The 13,613-nt window shown below is 45.7% G+C and overlaps 1 protein-coding gene across 1 annotated transcript in view; it reads left to right on the forward strand.

Moving 5' to 3' along the window:
• The window catches only part of myo16 (myosin XVI), a gene marked incomplete at its 3' end in the record, with an annotated part of 177,929 nt that overhangs the window by 94,004 nt on the left and 70,312 nt on the right, over nucleotides 1-13,613 (forward strand). Inside the window, exons 14-15 of the mRNA XM_079518690.1 lie at nucleotides 5,954-6,081; nucleotides 10,591-10,699. Coding sequence (XP_079374816.1) covers nucleotides 5,954-6,081; nucleotides 10,591-10,699 — 237 coding nt within the window. The remainder of the gene's footprint in view (nucleotides 1-5,953; nucleotides 6,082-10,590; nucleotides 10,700-13,613) is intronic.

The raw sequence follows: 13,613 nt of genomic DNA on the forward strand, positions 1-13,613 counted from the left end.
CTAATTGGTGTCAATTTGGGGGTCCTTGACATGAAAAAGTTTGGGAACCCCTGACATACTGTACACACACACAGATTCGTACAGGTAAAAAAGATATCCGCGCCTGGGCCATGGCTCAGTGGTCCAGGCACCTTGGCTGGTAATCCAGTCTGGCAGTGTGCCGCGGGTTCGACTCCCGATCCCGACGGCCTTTACTGCATGTCTTCCCCCCATCTCCCTCCCTATTTCCTGTCAGCCTACTGTCTGTCCCTCCATAAAAAAATATAAAATAAAGGCGAAAAAAAAACATAAAAAAAAAAAAAAGATATCCGCCTTTTCCGTGGCATTCTGCGCGTCCACAGTCCAGCTATACCCTTTTATAACTCAGTTGAGTTGAAGCTCAACCCTAATTCACTAAGAGAATAAATAGAAGATGACAACGCTCCCTTCACACTGAGCCCAGCGTTGCCTCGATGCCAGCTGATGGTTTGCCCGTATGAGACAGGATGGGGCTAAGGCAGAGACGCCTCCTGCTGCTGCTGTGGAAGAGACAGGCCCTGCAGTGCCCTATGGCTGTCCTCTTCCAGCCCACAGCTGGCCTCGCTCCAGCTCCCCATCTGTGTGTGTGGGTGGGTGTGTGTGTGTGGGTGGGTGGGTGTGTGTGGGTGTACTGTGTAGGTGCAGAGAGGAGCCTGAGTGAGAAGGACATATGTCGCAACAACATGTGTGATCTTCTAGTCCGTCTGTCATTTTCTGTGGTCGGGGTCTTAATTCATTCTGGGTGGGAACACCTTTTGGTGTTTTAAAGCATTAGGTTATTCTTTAGCTATTGAAAAATAGCAGATCTCAAGCTACGAGCTTGTAGGTCTGCTATTTTTGAAAAATCGTGAAAATGTGGCGCAAATCTTTGAATATATATAGTCTTTCAGAGTGTTTTTAACTCAGATGGGGGTCCACGGCCAAATACATATCATTCTGTGGGTCCTTGACATGAAAAAGGTTGAGCACCGCTGAGACAGAAACATGGGTTTTTCAGAAAACTGTCATGATTTAGAAGACATTTTGTAGAATCGAGTTCAGATCTAAATGGGTTAATACCACTCTGCTACCCCCTTCAACCACACCCTTCAGCGCACAGCTGCGCGATTGGTTGGACGGGGTTTGGGGCGACGTGAAGCATTATATATACTTTCTCTGGTTGAACTCCAGCAAAGATGTGAAATTAGACCGCCTGTGGAAGATGTGGCTTCATGGGATGGTATCTATCGTATCCAGCTTGACCGAGGAGGGTCCGAACATGGAGTAATATTTCTTAGAGTTCTGTTTTGAAGAGGTGGGGCACTTTTGCAACCTATATTTAAACCATTAAGTTAAAGTTGAGTCCCCCTCCCATTTTTTGCTTGTTAGACGCTTTGTTGTCTAGGTGCAAGGACAGCACTATAGGAGTTTTAAGCCTGAATTAGACATGGGTGTTGTGTTTTTGTATTATTTAAATGACAAATTGATGACAAACAATTTTCTGCTGAGGAAAAGTGAAAGTGTGCAACCATCAATAATGCGATATGGCCGGGGGGGGGGGGGGGGGGGTTGGCATTCTGGGCATGCAAAGAGCCACACCTTCCTCCACATCGCGGCGGTGGTTCAGGGGTAGAGTGGCTGGATGGTAACCGCAAGGTTGCCAGTTCGAACCCGGGCTCCCCCAGAGTTAGTGTCGAAGTGTCCTTGAGCAAGACACTGAACCCCTAATTGCTCCCGATGTGCTAGTTGGTGCCTTGCATGGTTTCTGCCGCCATCGGTGTATGAATGTGTGTGTATGGGTGAATTGATGCACAATCTATGTAAAGTGCCTTGGATAAAGGCGCTATATAAATGCACCATTTACATCTCTCCTAATTTGTCATAATGTGCAGCTGAGACACTTACTAATCATCAATCACCAGGACGAGCTGTCATTGTCCATTGCCTAGTAGTAGACAGTAAAAGAATGTCAGGAACAGTGCTGTTTTTGGCAGTAAATTTAGATTTTAGTTTTAGTCATAGTCTCTTGAATAGTTTTAATTTAGTCTTAGTCACATTTTAGTCACCTGGAATGTCTTATGTTAGTTTTAGGGCCGATTCATACTCCTATTTTAGAGCCGAATAAAAGTCGGTTCGGCTCTGTAGACTAGAGACTCTTCGGTGCTACTGAAAATTTCTGACGAGCCGAAATCATTTCGGCACTACAGCACCGAAACAGCGGTAAAATAGGAGTATGAATCGGCCCTTAGTCGACTAAATGTCATGCGATTTTAGTCGACTAAATCTACAGTTGATTTAGTCGACTAAAATGTATTTTGGTAGGCATTGATGCTGTCGTAATGACTGTTTTTACACTTGCTGAAAATAGCCGTTCTACAAGCTCACAAGCATTGTGAGCTTGCTATTTTCATCATGCAACCAAGTGTAAAATGACTTATAATAGATCTCTTGTCCACTAGTCCCTTCCTAACATTTTAGTCATAGTTTTAGTCACCATGGCTTAGTTTCCATTTAGTTTCCATTTAGTTTTCGTCAGTGAAAAAAAGGTAGTCGACGAACATTTTCCGTCATAGTTTTAGTCGACGAAAACAACACCGCTGGGACCCAGAGACGGCTCTCTTGCAAAAGAGGCCAGATAAGAGGAAAGTCAGCGTCTCTTATTTAACGGGGCAGAGTCAGCAACGAGAGTGTTTGGCAATGAAATTCAGCAGCTACTGTTTACACTGGGCGTGAATGACAGGCTATAGTGTGCACAGGCCAGGGCAGGCACAGCTGCTGCAGACACATTGGTCCTCATTCACAAAGGAGAAATACGCCATGTGTAACGGAAGCGTATACAGATACTAAATATCATCGTATTTCTCTGTCCGATCACGCTGCGATTTGCTCCCGTCTTATTCAGGGAAGCTGGTGTAATCACTTCATTTGTGCGGATCGCAGAGTGTAGCCTTTCCGCATTTTTCCCAAGCGATTCGCCTGGTGTCGCCTGGTTAGAACGCCCATCCCACACCATATAAGGCAACAGGAAATATCGAAATACGTCATCATAGCCTGCACCGGGCTTTAAATTATATACAACAGCCGCGATGAGCTTGTAGAGCAGTTAATTTTGACAGGCGGGTCTCTGCACGGACAGATCTTCAAGCAAACAGCGCGAGTTTTGTATATAATTATAAACGAAACTTGCCAACTTGGCACGCATTGCTTCACTCCTTGTTAAATGTCAGAACGTTAATAAGTTAACTGATGTTACAGTTACTTTCACATAATGAGAAAGAAGTTGTACTGTTCACCACACAACCAAATGCTATATTAAAACTCGGCAATGATAAAAGGCCCTATTGATTAGTCTACTGCGGTGATTGATTCCCTGCCCTGCACTGTCGGATTTGGAAAGCAAATATATGGACATGCATGGACACAGGACATATTTTCTTTCTTTTATTTCTTGTGGGATTTGGACTTAAGGCTATATTTCATCCGATCCAACTACGTTGTATGTTTCCTCAGCTGCAGGTAAGAGTTGGCTATTCTGTGTGGCGTCCGCATGTGATCAATATACATATTATAAATTAATACCACGACGCAAATGGAGGCAGATAGGTGCTTGCAGCAAATGCATTTAGGCCTACGTGAAACTTTAATTGGCTGAGTCTCTGTCAACATGCTGATCAGCGAGTTACAGTGGTAATAATAATCATCATCAACAGCCTTTCTTGTCTGTCTGCCCGTCATGTTTGTGAACAAGCGCGAGTGGAGGTGAGCTGGCTTAAAACTATGATATGACTGGCCGACTTTCAAACACGCTGATGCCATTCATTCAAATAGGCTAATGTGGTCTTCTATTTTTTTATATAGGGCTAATCCCCCCCCCCCCCCACACACACACACACACACACACACACACGCACCGACAGTCAGACTGACTCAAAGGAGCTCCATAACGAAACAATTTAAATAGGCCTATACTGCAGACATTACTACACTAAACAACGTTGGATTCGTACAGTGCAGAATGCAGATAAGTGTATGTTCTTATTATAATTGTGAGTTTGTTTTTTAACATGCAGCGCGAGTCCGCGAGACTGCGAGAGCCGATCTACAAGCTCACAGCGCGTTGCACTGCGAGTAGAAAGCTGTCAAGTGAGCAGCGCAATCGCGCATGCTAGAAATATCCTAATAAATAAATAAAAAGGGTGTCGGGCTTGCAGGGGCAGTTTCTGTGTGGGACTCTAGGCTAACCTGCCTCTAGAATGCATGCATTTAGGCATACAAGTGATACTTGGCTTTTATATAGGCTATCATTTTTTTATGTGCGACCAATGTTGGGGACACATGCATAGATATTTTATCTGAGGTTTGGGGACTTTTAATTGATTCAGCATGAAGACTAAAGCCTTCTTAATAAATCTACGCAAGCCGTACACGACCATGAGAGGTGGCGCAGCTTTCAGCGGAATTTCCGACCAACCCACGTCACCGTCAAGTTCACGTTCAAGTTCATGAATTCCCACGTAATGTGGGAATCCACGTAAATGCCTGTCCGCTCACGCTCCGCTCACGTAACGTCACTTTATGAGCGTAAACGCCGTTGTGAATGAGGACCATTTTGCCTAGTGAGTATATGCATGATGATTTAAAAGACTGGACACACAGCCTGGGCAGGTTCCAGTTAACTTTATAAGTCATTCTGGATTCAATTGACGTTGTCAAGGACACTCCAATAGAGCGTCGCAGTCCCGCCCCCTACCATGGACCAGGAAATGATTCTCCGTTCATTTTCCTCATAGACATTTCAGAAAGTATTTATTTAAAGACGTTTTACGCCGCGGACAAAGCCAACTCGAGTCGTGACAAATCATGACAACAAACACAATTTGTTGGGCCGAACAAATAATTAGAAAGAAGAAAAAAACGTCAGGTTACAACACTTTTTTTGTTGTTTTTCTTCTTTGTAATTATTTGTTTGGTCCAAAATATTGTTTGTGTTGTCATGAGTTCGCGGCGTAACCGTCTTTAAATAAATACTTTTTGAAATGTCTATGGGAAAAATGCATTGGGATTCATTTCCTGGTCCATGGTAGGGGGCGGGACTGCGGCGCTCTATAGAGATGTATTAGGCCTCATAACTCACACCTATAAGACACACGTGTGTCCTGTGTGTTCTGTGTGTCATGGCCGCCTCAATGCATTTCCAATGGGAGTCACATGGTTTGAAGACACAACCTTGTTGCATGGCTGTCTTCTGTCATTTCTTTTACAATTAGTTGCATGCTGAAAATAGCCGATCTACAAGCTCACAACGCAGGCTTGTAGATCAGCTATTTTCAGCAAGTGTAAAAACAATCATTACGACGGCATCAAGGCCCGTCAAAATACAATTTAGTCGACTAAATCACCTGTAGATTTTGTCTAAAATCTTATGATATTTAGTTGACTAAAACACTAAAACATTTCAGGTGACTAGAATGTGACTAAAACTAAATCAAAACTATTCAAGAGACTATGACGACTAAAACTAAAATCAAAATGTGCTGCCAAAAACAACACTGGGCCCTGGAATCCCCTCAATGAACGACCCTCTGCCAGTCCCTGGACCCCACGTTGAGAACCGCTGGGCTTGACTGACTCTACTTACTGAATGTGAAACCACACCTTGTTAATTAGCCTAATTGGATGCAGGCGCTCAGTCACACGGCTGTGTAAATGTGTACACCCACAGTAAATTGACACTATAGCCTTTACCGCTGCATTATATGGCTCGGGAGAGTCTTCATCTTACACACGGTTGTAATGCAATGTTTGTGAACTCTCTCTCCTCTCTCTCTCTCCATCCCCCCCCCCCCCCTCTCTCTCTCTCTCTCTCCTCTCTCTCTCTCCACCCCCCCCCCCCCCCCTCTCTCTCTCCCTCCATCCCCCCCCCCTCTTCCTCTCTCTCTCTCTCTCTCTCTGCCAGGTGAGTCAGTTGTATCTGAGCTCTACGGGTCGCCTGTGCTCCTCTCTGCCTCCGCATATCTTCTCCTCCACAGAGAGAGCCTATCACATGATGCTGCAGGAGAGGCGACCACAGTGCTTCATGCTCAGGTACACGCAGACACACACACGCACGCACGCACGCACGCACACGCACGCACGCACGCACGCACGCACGCACGCACGCGCGCGCGAGTGGTTCATGTCCTCAGCCATCTGTTTTGTTTCATTTCCCGAGAGCTCCTCTGTGACATCATCTCACATCACGTCGTTGATAACTAACTACGCTACAGCTGAGCCACCACAGGCACACCCATAACAGTGTATAGGAATGCAGCGCACGTGTGAGCGCCGGTGAAGTTGGCTGACTGAGCCAGGTGGTTTGTTCATGCACGATGCCCCTCCCCTCCCCTCCTCTCCTCTCTCCCACAAGGCCTGTTAACCCGTTTAGACCTGAGGACGATTCTACGAAATGTCTTCTAAATCCTGACAGTTTTCTTGAAAAACCCTATGTTTCTGTATCAGTCGTTCTCAAACATTTTCATGTCAAGGACCCCCAAAAATATATGTTGTACTTGGCCGCCGACCCCCATCTGAAAATATGTTGTTCCAGGGACCTCCCAGAAGCAAAGATTAAAAAACCTTCGCTCTGAAAGAATATACATTCAAAGATTTTCCGCCACATTTTCACGATTTTTCAAAAATAGCAGATCTACAAGCTCGTAGCGCGGCACTCGGTGCCACGCTACGAGCTTGTAGATCTGCTATTTTTCAATAGCTAAAGTATATATAACATAACACAAAAAGGGGTTCCCACTTCCCGTCATAAATAGGTTAAACGTTCGCTCTGAAAGAATATATATTCAAAGATTTTCCGCCACATTTTCGCGATTTTTCAAAAATAGCAGACCTACAAGCTCGTAGCGCGGCACTCGGTGCCGCGCTATGAGCTTGTAGATCTGCTATTTTTCAATAGCTAAAGTATATATAACATAACACAAAAAGGGGTTCCCGCCATAAATAGGTTAAACGCTCGGAGGCCTGTTGTTGTTACTCCTTGGTGAGATTAATGTGTTCCTTCTCGCCTGAGCCCTGGACGCCTATAGCTCCGTCCACTGATGTGGTCACACAGAGAGAGAGAGAGAGAGATGGATGTGCTCTGGGGGGGGGGAAGCACGCTGGCGTCCGGGCTCTTTGTCCTGCGTGGACCGGTGGGGCGGAGGCACCACCGATTGCAATTAATCCATTCAGACCTGAGGACGATTCTACAAAATGTCTTCTAAATCCTGACAGTTTTCTGAAAAACCTCATGTTTCTATGTCAGTGGTTTTCAAAACTATTTCATGTCAAGGACCCCCAGAATTATATGTATTTGGCTGCGGACCCCCATCTGAAAATATGTTGTTCCAGGGGACCTCCCAAAAGATTTGAGTTAAAAAACATTGGCTCTGAAAGAATATATATTCAAAGATTTGCGCCACATTTTCACGATTTTTCAAAAATAGCAGACCTACAAGTTCATAGCGCGGCACTCGGTGCCGCGCTATGAGCTTGTAGATCTGACTATTTTTCAACAGCTAAAGCATAACATGATGCTTAAAACACCAAAAGGGGTTCCCGCCCAGAATGTGTTAAATCCTGTTCCGACTTTTCCAGCCACATTCCCGCTGAGTCGCGACCAATCTGGCGGAGAGTTAATGCAGCCTGACCACAGGCTATCCATCACACACACACACACATACTGTACTGTATGTACAGTACACACATGCACACACACACACACACACACGCGTGCACACAGCTTCAGCATTATATATACCGCATTTCTGTGCTCCGGGGTATAGCAAAATGTTAAGGCCCTCAAGGACACGGTACATAATCTCTCTCCCACTGCCCTCGCTTTCCTGCTCTACTTCCCTCTTTCTTTGTCTGTCTGTCTGTCTGTCTCTCTCTCTCGACTAGGGACTAGAGCTTGCTAATTTATTTTATTTTATTTTATAATATTTATTTGATTTGAAAAAAGCAGTACAATAACAGCATTTCTATGCATACATAGGACACAAGTGCAGTTCCCAGGATTTTTCTTCCCCACCCCTCTTCCCTCCCTCCCCCCTCCAAGTGACTCCATCTCCAGTGTCTCTGTAACATCCTTGCTTTCTTCAGGACTACACATGGCATCAAGTCAACACTTAACAGGGGCAAAGGGCAATATCGCTGTACATTTCAGAAGGAGAAAAAGAAGAAAGAGTGTGGAGCTTGTTAATTTCTATTGATAACGAGCACCTTATCGATCAGGCTTATCGAGCCGGGTTCTTATCGAGGCCACTATCGAGCATTTTCTATTTTTTCGTGGAAAGACGGGAGACAATAAATTCTGAACGGAACCAGTACCTTTTACTAGGGCCTTCAAATACAGTACTTTTCTAACAGACAGAAGGCAATTGACCTTTTAACCAATACAATATTAAAGAAACTGTCAACTGGTTAATATGTGTACCGTCACCCATTTTGACCTGGGAACGATTCTACAAATGTCTTCTAAATCCTGAAAGTTTTCTGAAAAAGCTATGTTTCTATGTCAGTCGTTCTTCGATTTTTCAAAAATAGCAGACCTACAAGCTCGTAGCGCGGCACTCAGTGGCGCGCTATGAGCTTGTAGATCTGCTATTTTTCAATAGCTAAAGCATAACATAATGTTAACACCAAAAGGGGTTCCCGCCCAAAATGGGTTAAAAGCATAATTTTGTTTACCCGGACAGAGGTATCAATGCACTTTTATACCAAACATGTTTGTGCCAGCATGGATGATTACATTTATTTCTTGATCGCCTCTTGTCTTGATTGTGTCAACATGATGTCATGAACCGCTATGCTCGATTACAGGCTTGATAAGCCCAAAGCTTATAGATAACGGGTACTCAATAAGTTTGTTATCTGATTTCTTTTCCTGGTATCAGTTATCGAGCTCCATCCCTACTCTCTCTCTCTCTCCCTATCCCTCTCTCCTGCGGACACATGCATCACACACGACACGTGTGCACGACTGCACGTGCACCTGTACCGTATACATTCTCACGACTTTACGATCGGTGGCCATGAATCCCCCCTGATGGAGGCCAGCAGTGCACTAACCAAACGCCCTTGAAACCTAATACAAAGTGGTAAATTAAAAGAGTTTTTAAAAGGTTCTTGGGGACTTCACACTGTTCGGGCAGCACATACAGCCATACTGTATATAAATGCTGCAGAGCACCACCAGGGTATCATTGCAGTCATTAGTAAGGGCTCATGACCCTCCCGAAGCCATCTGCTTCTGTGTTTTACCGTGGCCCGGTTCTCGACTCTCTGCGTGTCACTGTGTTGTCGGAGCGTGTACCGTAGAGGCACCGTATGTCATGGCCCCATATTCACCCTAGGGCGAATAACTAACTAACCATGCGCAAAAAGCATGGAATACGGATATGTATATTACAGGAAACTCCCGTTAAACTTTCCAACAAACTCCGGTAAACTCCTGAATTGTACCATCACACCTGTATATTACCGTATATTAACTGTATATGCTGCTAAACTTGAGGTTTACGGGCAAAATACAGTGCCCATAATTGCCCGTTAACTCCTCTTTTCACGCAGTGTAACAGGCATCCAAATGCCAGATAGGTTGACTCCATAGTTCTCTGTGTGCACGCGTGTGCGTCATTAGTATTTTGGAGAGAAGGCAATGATGTCAGGTTAGGTGGAGAAGTGTGACACCCCGTCACACGCCCATGCATCCGAGACACATGCGTATATACACATTACACACTGAACACAGCAACATTCTCACTGGTCATATCCATTTGCACAACTTGCAGAGTTGCCTTAACAATCAGGGTCTTACTGTGGCAGGAGGGGGGTGACTGCACACGTACAGTATGCACACACATATTTAGTTTTGCAGCATTAAGGGCCTTGCAAACGAGGGGGCGATAAAACGCGCCTATAGTTCATTTTCAATGAGACCTGCGTTTTTGCTCTGAGAAGTCGCGGTGCGACAGCGCAAGCGTATTCACGTGAGCGCGGCCCTGTGAATTTGTTTGCGCGCGTGCTCGTTTCGTGCACACGCCCGTGACTCATCACACCTGGATTCGTTTTTTTCGCTTTTTCTTTTGTGGTGCAACCACTCCAAGGAACAGCAATGTCCGTGTTCAACCGTGTTTGTGTGTGACTATGAGCACCAGTACCAATGAGTACCAAAAGTGGCGCTGTTGTGCCAGAAACAGAGAGAGAGAGATAGTGCTGCACTGTTGCCTGCTAATGAGAGAGAGAGAGAGAGAGGGGGGGGGGGGGATTTGCACCACTCAGTTCACACGGGTGTGATTTTATTTTACGCTTGCGTTGTGGTGCCCCTCTTCAACACATCTGGAGGAGACCTGTGTTGATCCAGGCAACAACAACGTGTGCGTTCCTCGCTCCCCGTTTGCAAGGCCCTTTACGTGTTGCTTTGTGTTGGCGGCATCTAACTTAAATTCAACAACCTTTATGCTCATGAGTTTCCGTTTTTCTTCTCACCTGACCTTTCCTCGTCTTTCTTTTCCCCTCGTTCTTGTCTGTGTCTCTTGTCTCTCTCTCTCCCTCCAGTGGTGAGAGTGGTTCTGGGAAGACGGAGGCCTGTAAGCACATCGTGAGACACCTGACGGCACGCTCCTCCAGCCCCAAAGGCTTTGCTCTGGAGCCCAGGATGAAACATGTGAGCTCTCCTCTTAACCCTCCCTAGCTAGCTATAAGCCTGGATGTGAAAAGACTGTAGAGTAATTAATATACAGTCTTACCCTGTGTTTTTATTATAAACGCTACACCCACCACCACCATCAAGCTCTATCTCTCTCAGCAAGTGAATGTTCTTATTTGTCTCGTCCGTCCGCCTGCCTGCGCGCGCGCGCACAAAATGCCTCAAATCATCCAATTTCCATCAAAGGCGTAAGAACAAATGGCACCCTATTCACACTGGCCTATTATAACACCACCTGGTGTTTTTTTTCAAAGATTTCTTTTAGGCTTTTCTGCCTTTATTGATAGTTGAAGTGAAGTGGAGATGGACCAGAAAGAGGGAGAGAGAGAAGGGGAGAGACACCATAGAGTATATAAAAGGATAGAGACTGATCTGGCACGAAGCTCCGCCCCTTCCGCTATTCATGTCAGTGGAAGTTGCTCAGTGGCGTTTTGAAGCACCCGGAAGGACCGTCTGAAAACGTCTACTTCCACATTTGCCAACCAAATTTTGGTTGGCAAATGCGGAAGTGCAACCGAGCGCTCAATGTTAAAGCCCAGCTGCACGGGGTTTCCCGGTCATGAATCCACGGGTCCGCCTGTAGTCCCTCCTCTTACCACTAGGGCCCAGTGCTTCAACGTTGGAGTGCCTCACTGGCCCCTTGAGAGACACTCGGCAAAGGCCGCCATGAACCGGACTCGAACCCGCGGCTGTCAGGACAGAGCCTATGGCCCTCATTTATCAACGCGGTGTACACCCAAATTTGGGTGTACACCTGGTGTACACCCGGTGTACACCACGTTGATAAATGAGGGCCTATATGTGCCATGCGCTTGCATGGACCGCTAGGCCAGGGCGCCCGGTGTACACCCGGTGCACACCATGTGTACACCAGGTGTACACCCGGTGTCGTGTAGCGCCCGGTGTACACCTGGTGTACACCGGGTGTACACCTGGTGTACACCCGGTGTACACCGCGTTGATAAATGAGGGCCTACATGTGCCATGCGCTTGCATAGGCCAGGGCGCCGCGAGCAAGTGAATGTTCTGATTGTTCTTCAGCGCAGGGCAGCCCCCCCGCCCACCCTGCCCTTCCTTGCCCCTGTTGTCTCTGTGATCAGATAAATCCAATAGCAGTAAGTGTAGACAAGCAGAGACGAGCGGCTCGATGAATGTCGCCTACTGTTCTCCTACAGAAGGCCGACGTGGGGTGTGAATAGACATATGGATTAGCACGCCACAGCATGGGGCCCAGCGACGGGTACAGAGACTCATCATCATCATCATTTTTCAACCACGGTCGACATCATGGATTTGCACAATGCCACGCCAGACTTCCCGGTCCTTCATTGCCATTACATCCCCATGGGCCAGTCAATCTAAGATTTGGCACAAAATAAATTGCAATAGTAATCGTTCAAGGTTGTTTTTTTTGTTTTTTTAAGGTTTTTTATGATCCTTAGGGTCATCCAAATAACAATTGGCGGATTGATATTTTTTGGATCATGGTAAATTCAGCGGTTGAAAGTTGGGATACCATTAAAAACCTATGGCAAAAATGTCTAAAATTATGCTTTAAGTAGCATGTGACGTGTCAAACTATAGGGGTTAGTCATGATTCTGAATCCATTGCAATCATTAGTTTTGCACGAAAAACACTCCTTGGGGTAAAAAAACGGTCATAGCCGTCATCACAAATGTGATGAGGTCATTTGGGCAAGTGGCTATGGGCCAATTTGTTTTGGTCCTGATGTCTGTTCCTTTTATCTCACTTTTGCACCTTTTGAACGGGTGTGTGATATGATATGATTGCACCATTACGATGTCCTGGACATACAGTATAGGTCCATGCATCTCCAGCACATCATAATGGTCTAATCATACACGCCACAGAGACAGGGGGGAGGTCACCCACTGGGGTAGGTGACCTCCCCTGTGTCCGTGGTGTATGTGGTGATGATTCTTTTGGATGGAGCCATTTGCACAGAAACTGTGTTTTCTCAGGGGAGAGAGAGGGCGCAATTCTCTCTCCTGTGCAATTTGATGTCGGGAACACAGGACTTGAGCTAGAACGTTCCCTACGGTATAGACCATTGATCTAGCGGTTGAATGAGGAGCTGCGGCCGGGACACATGCGGCGAGCATAGGTCACAATCTAGCCCATTCAGGACGGAACCCCCTTTTGGTGTTTTTAGAATCTGAGATCAGATTCTAAAAATGTCTTCTACATCCTGACAGTTTTCTGAAAAAGCTATGTTTCTATGTCAGTCGTTCTTCGATTTTTCAAAAATAGTAGATCTACAAGCTCGTAGCGCGCCACTCGGTGGCGCGCTATGAGCTTGTAGGTCTGCGATTTTTCAAAAATAGCAGATCTACAAGCTCGTAAGCGCGCCACTCGGTGGCGCGCTATGAGCTTGTAGATCTGCTATTTTTCAATAGCTAAAGCATAACATAATGCTAACACCAAAAGGGGTTTCCGCCCAAAATGTGTTAAAAAATAGCAGATCTACAAGGTCATAGCGCGGCACCGAGTGCCGCACTACGGTCTTGTAGATCTGCTTTTTTGTTTTTAATCGTGAAAATGTGGCGCTAAATCTTTGAATATATATTCTTTCACAGCAAACGTTTTTAACTCAAATCCGGGGGTCCTTGACATGGAAAAGGTTGAGCATCACTGACATAGAAACATTTGTTTATCAGAAAACTGTTAGGATTTAGAAGACATTTTTTTTAGAATCGGCCTCAGTCCTAAATGTGTTAAATGGCCATCTAATTACTTGCTCGTTAGGAATGGGGGGGGGATCTGACTTTAGCAGGGTCATGGGAATTATGATTCCTCCCTTATATTCCCTTTGGGGGGGAAAAAAACTAAGCTAGCACTCAAATCATTGAT

Source organism: Electrona antarctica, assembly GCF_951216825.1.
Source record: "Electrona antarctica genome assembly, chromosome: 13".
Lineage (NCBI taxonomy): Eukaryota > Metazoa > Chordata > Actinopteri > Myctophiformes > Myctophidae > Electrona > Electrona antarctica.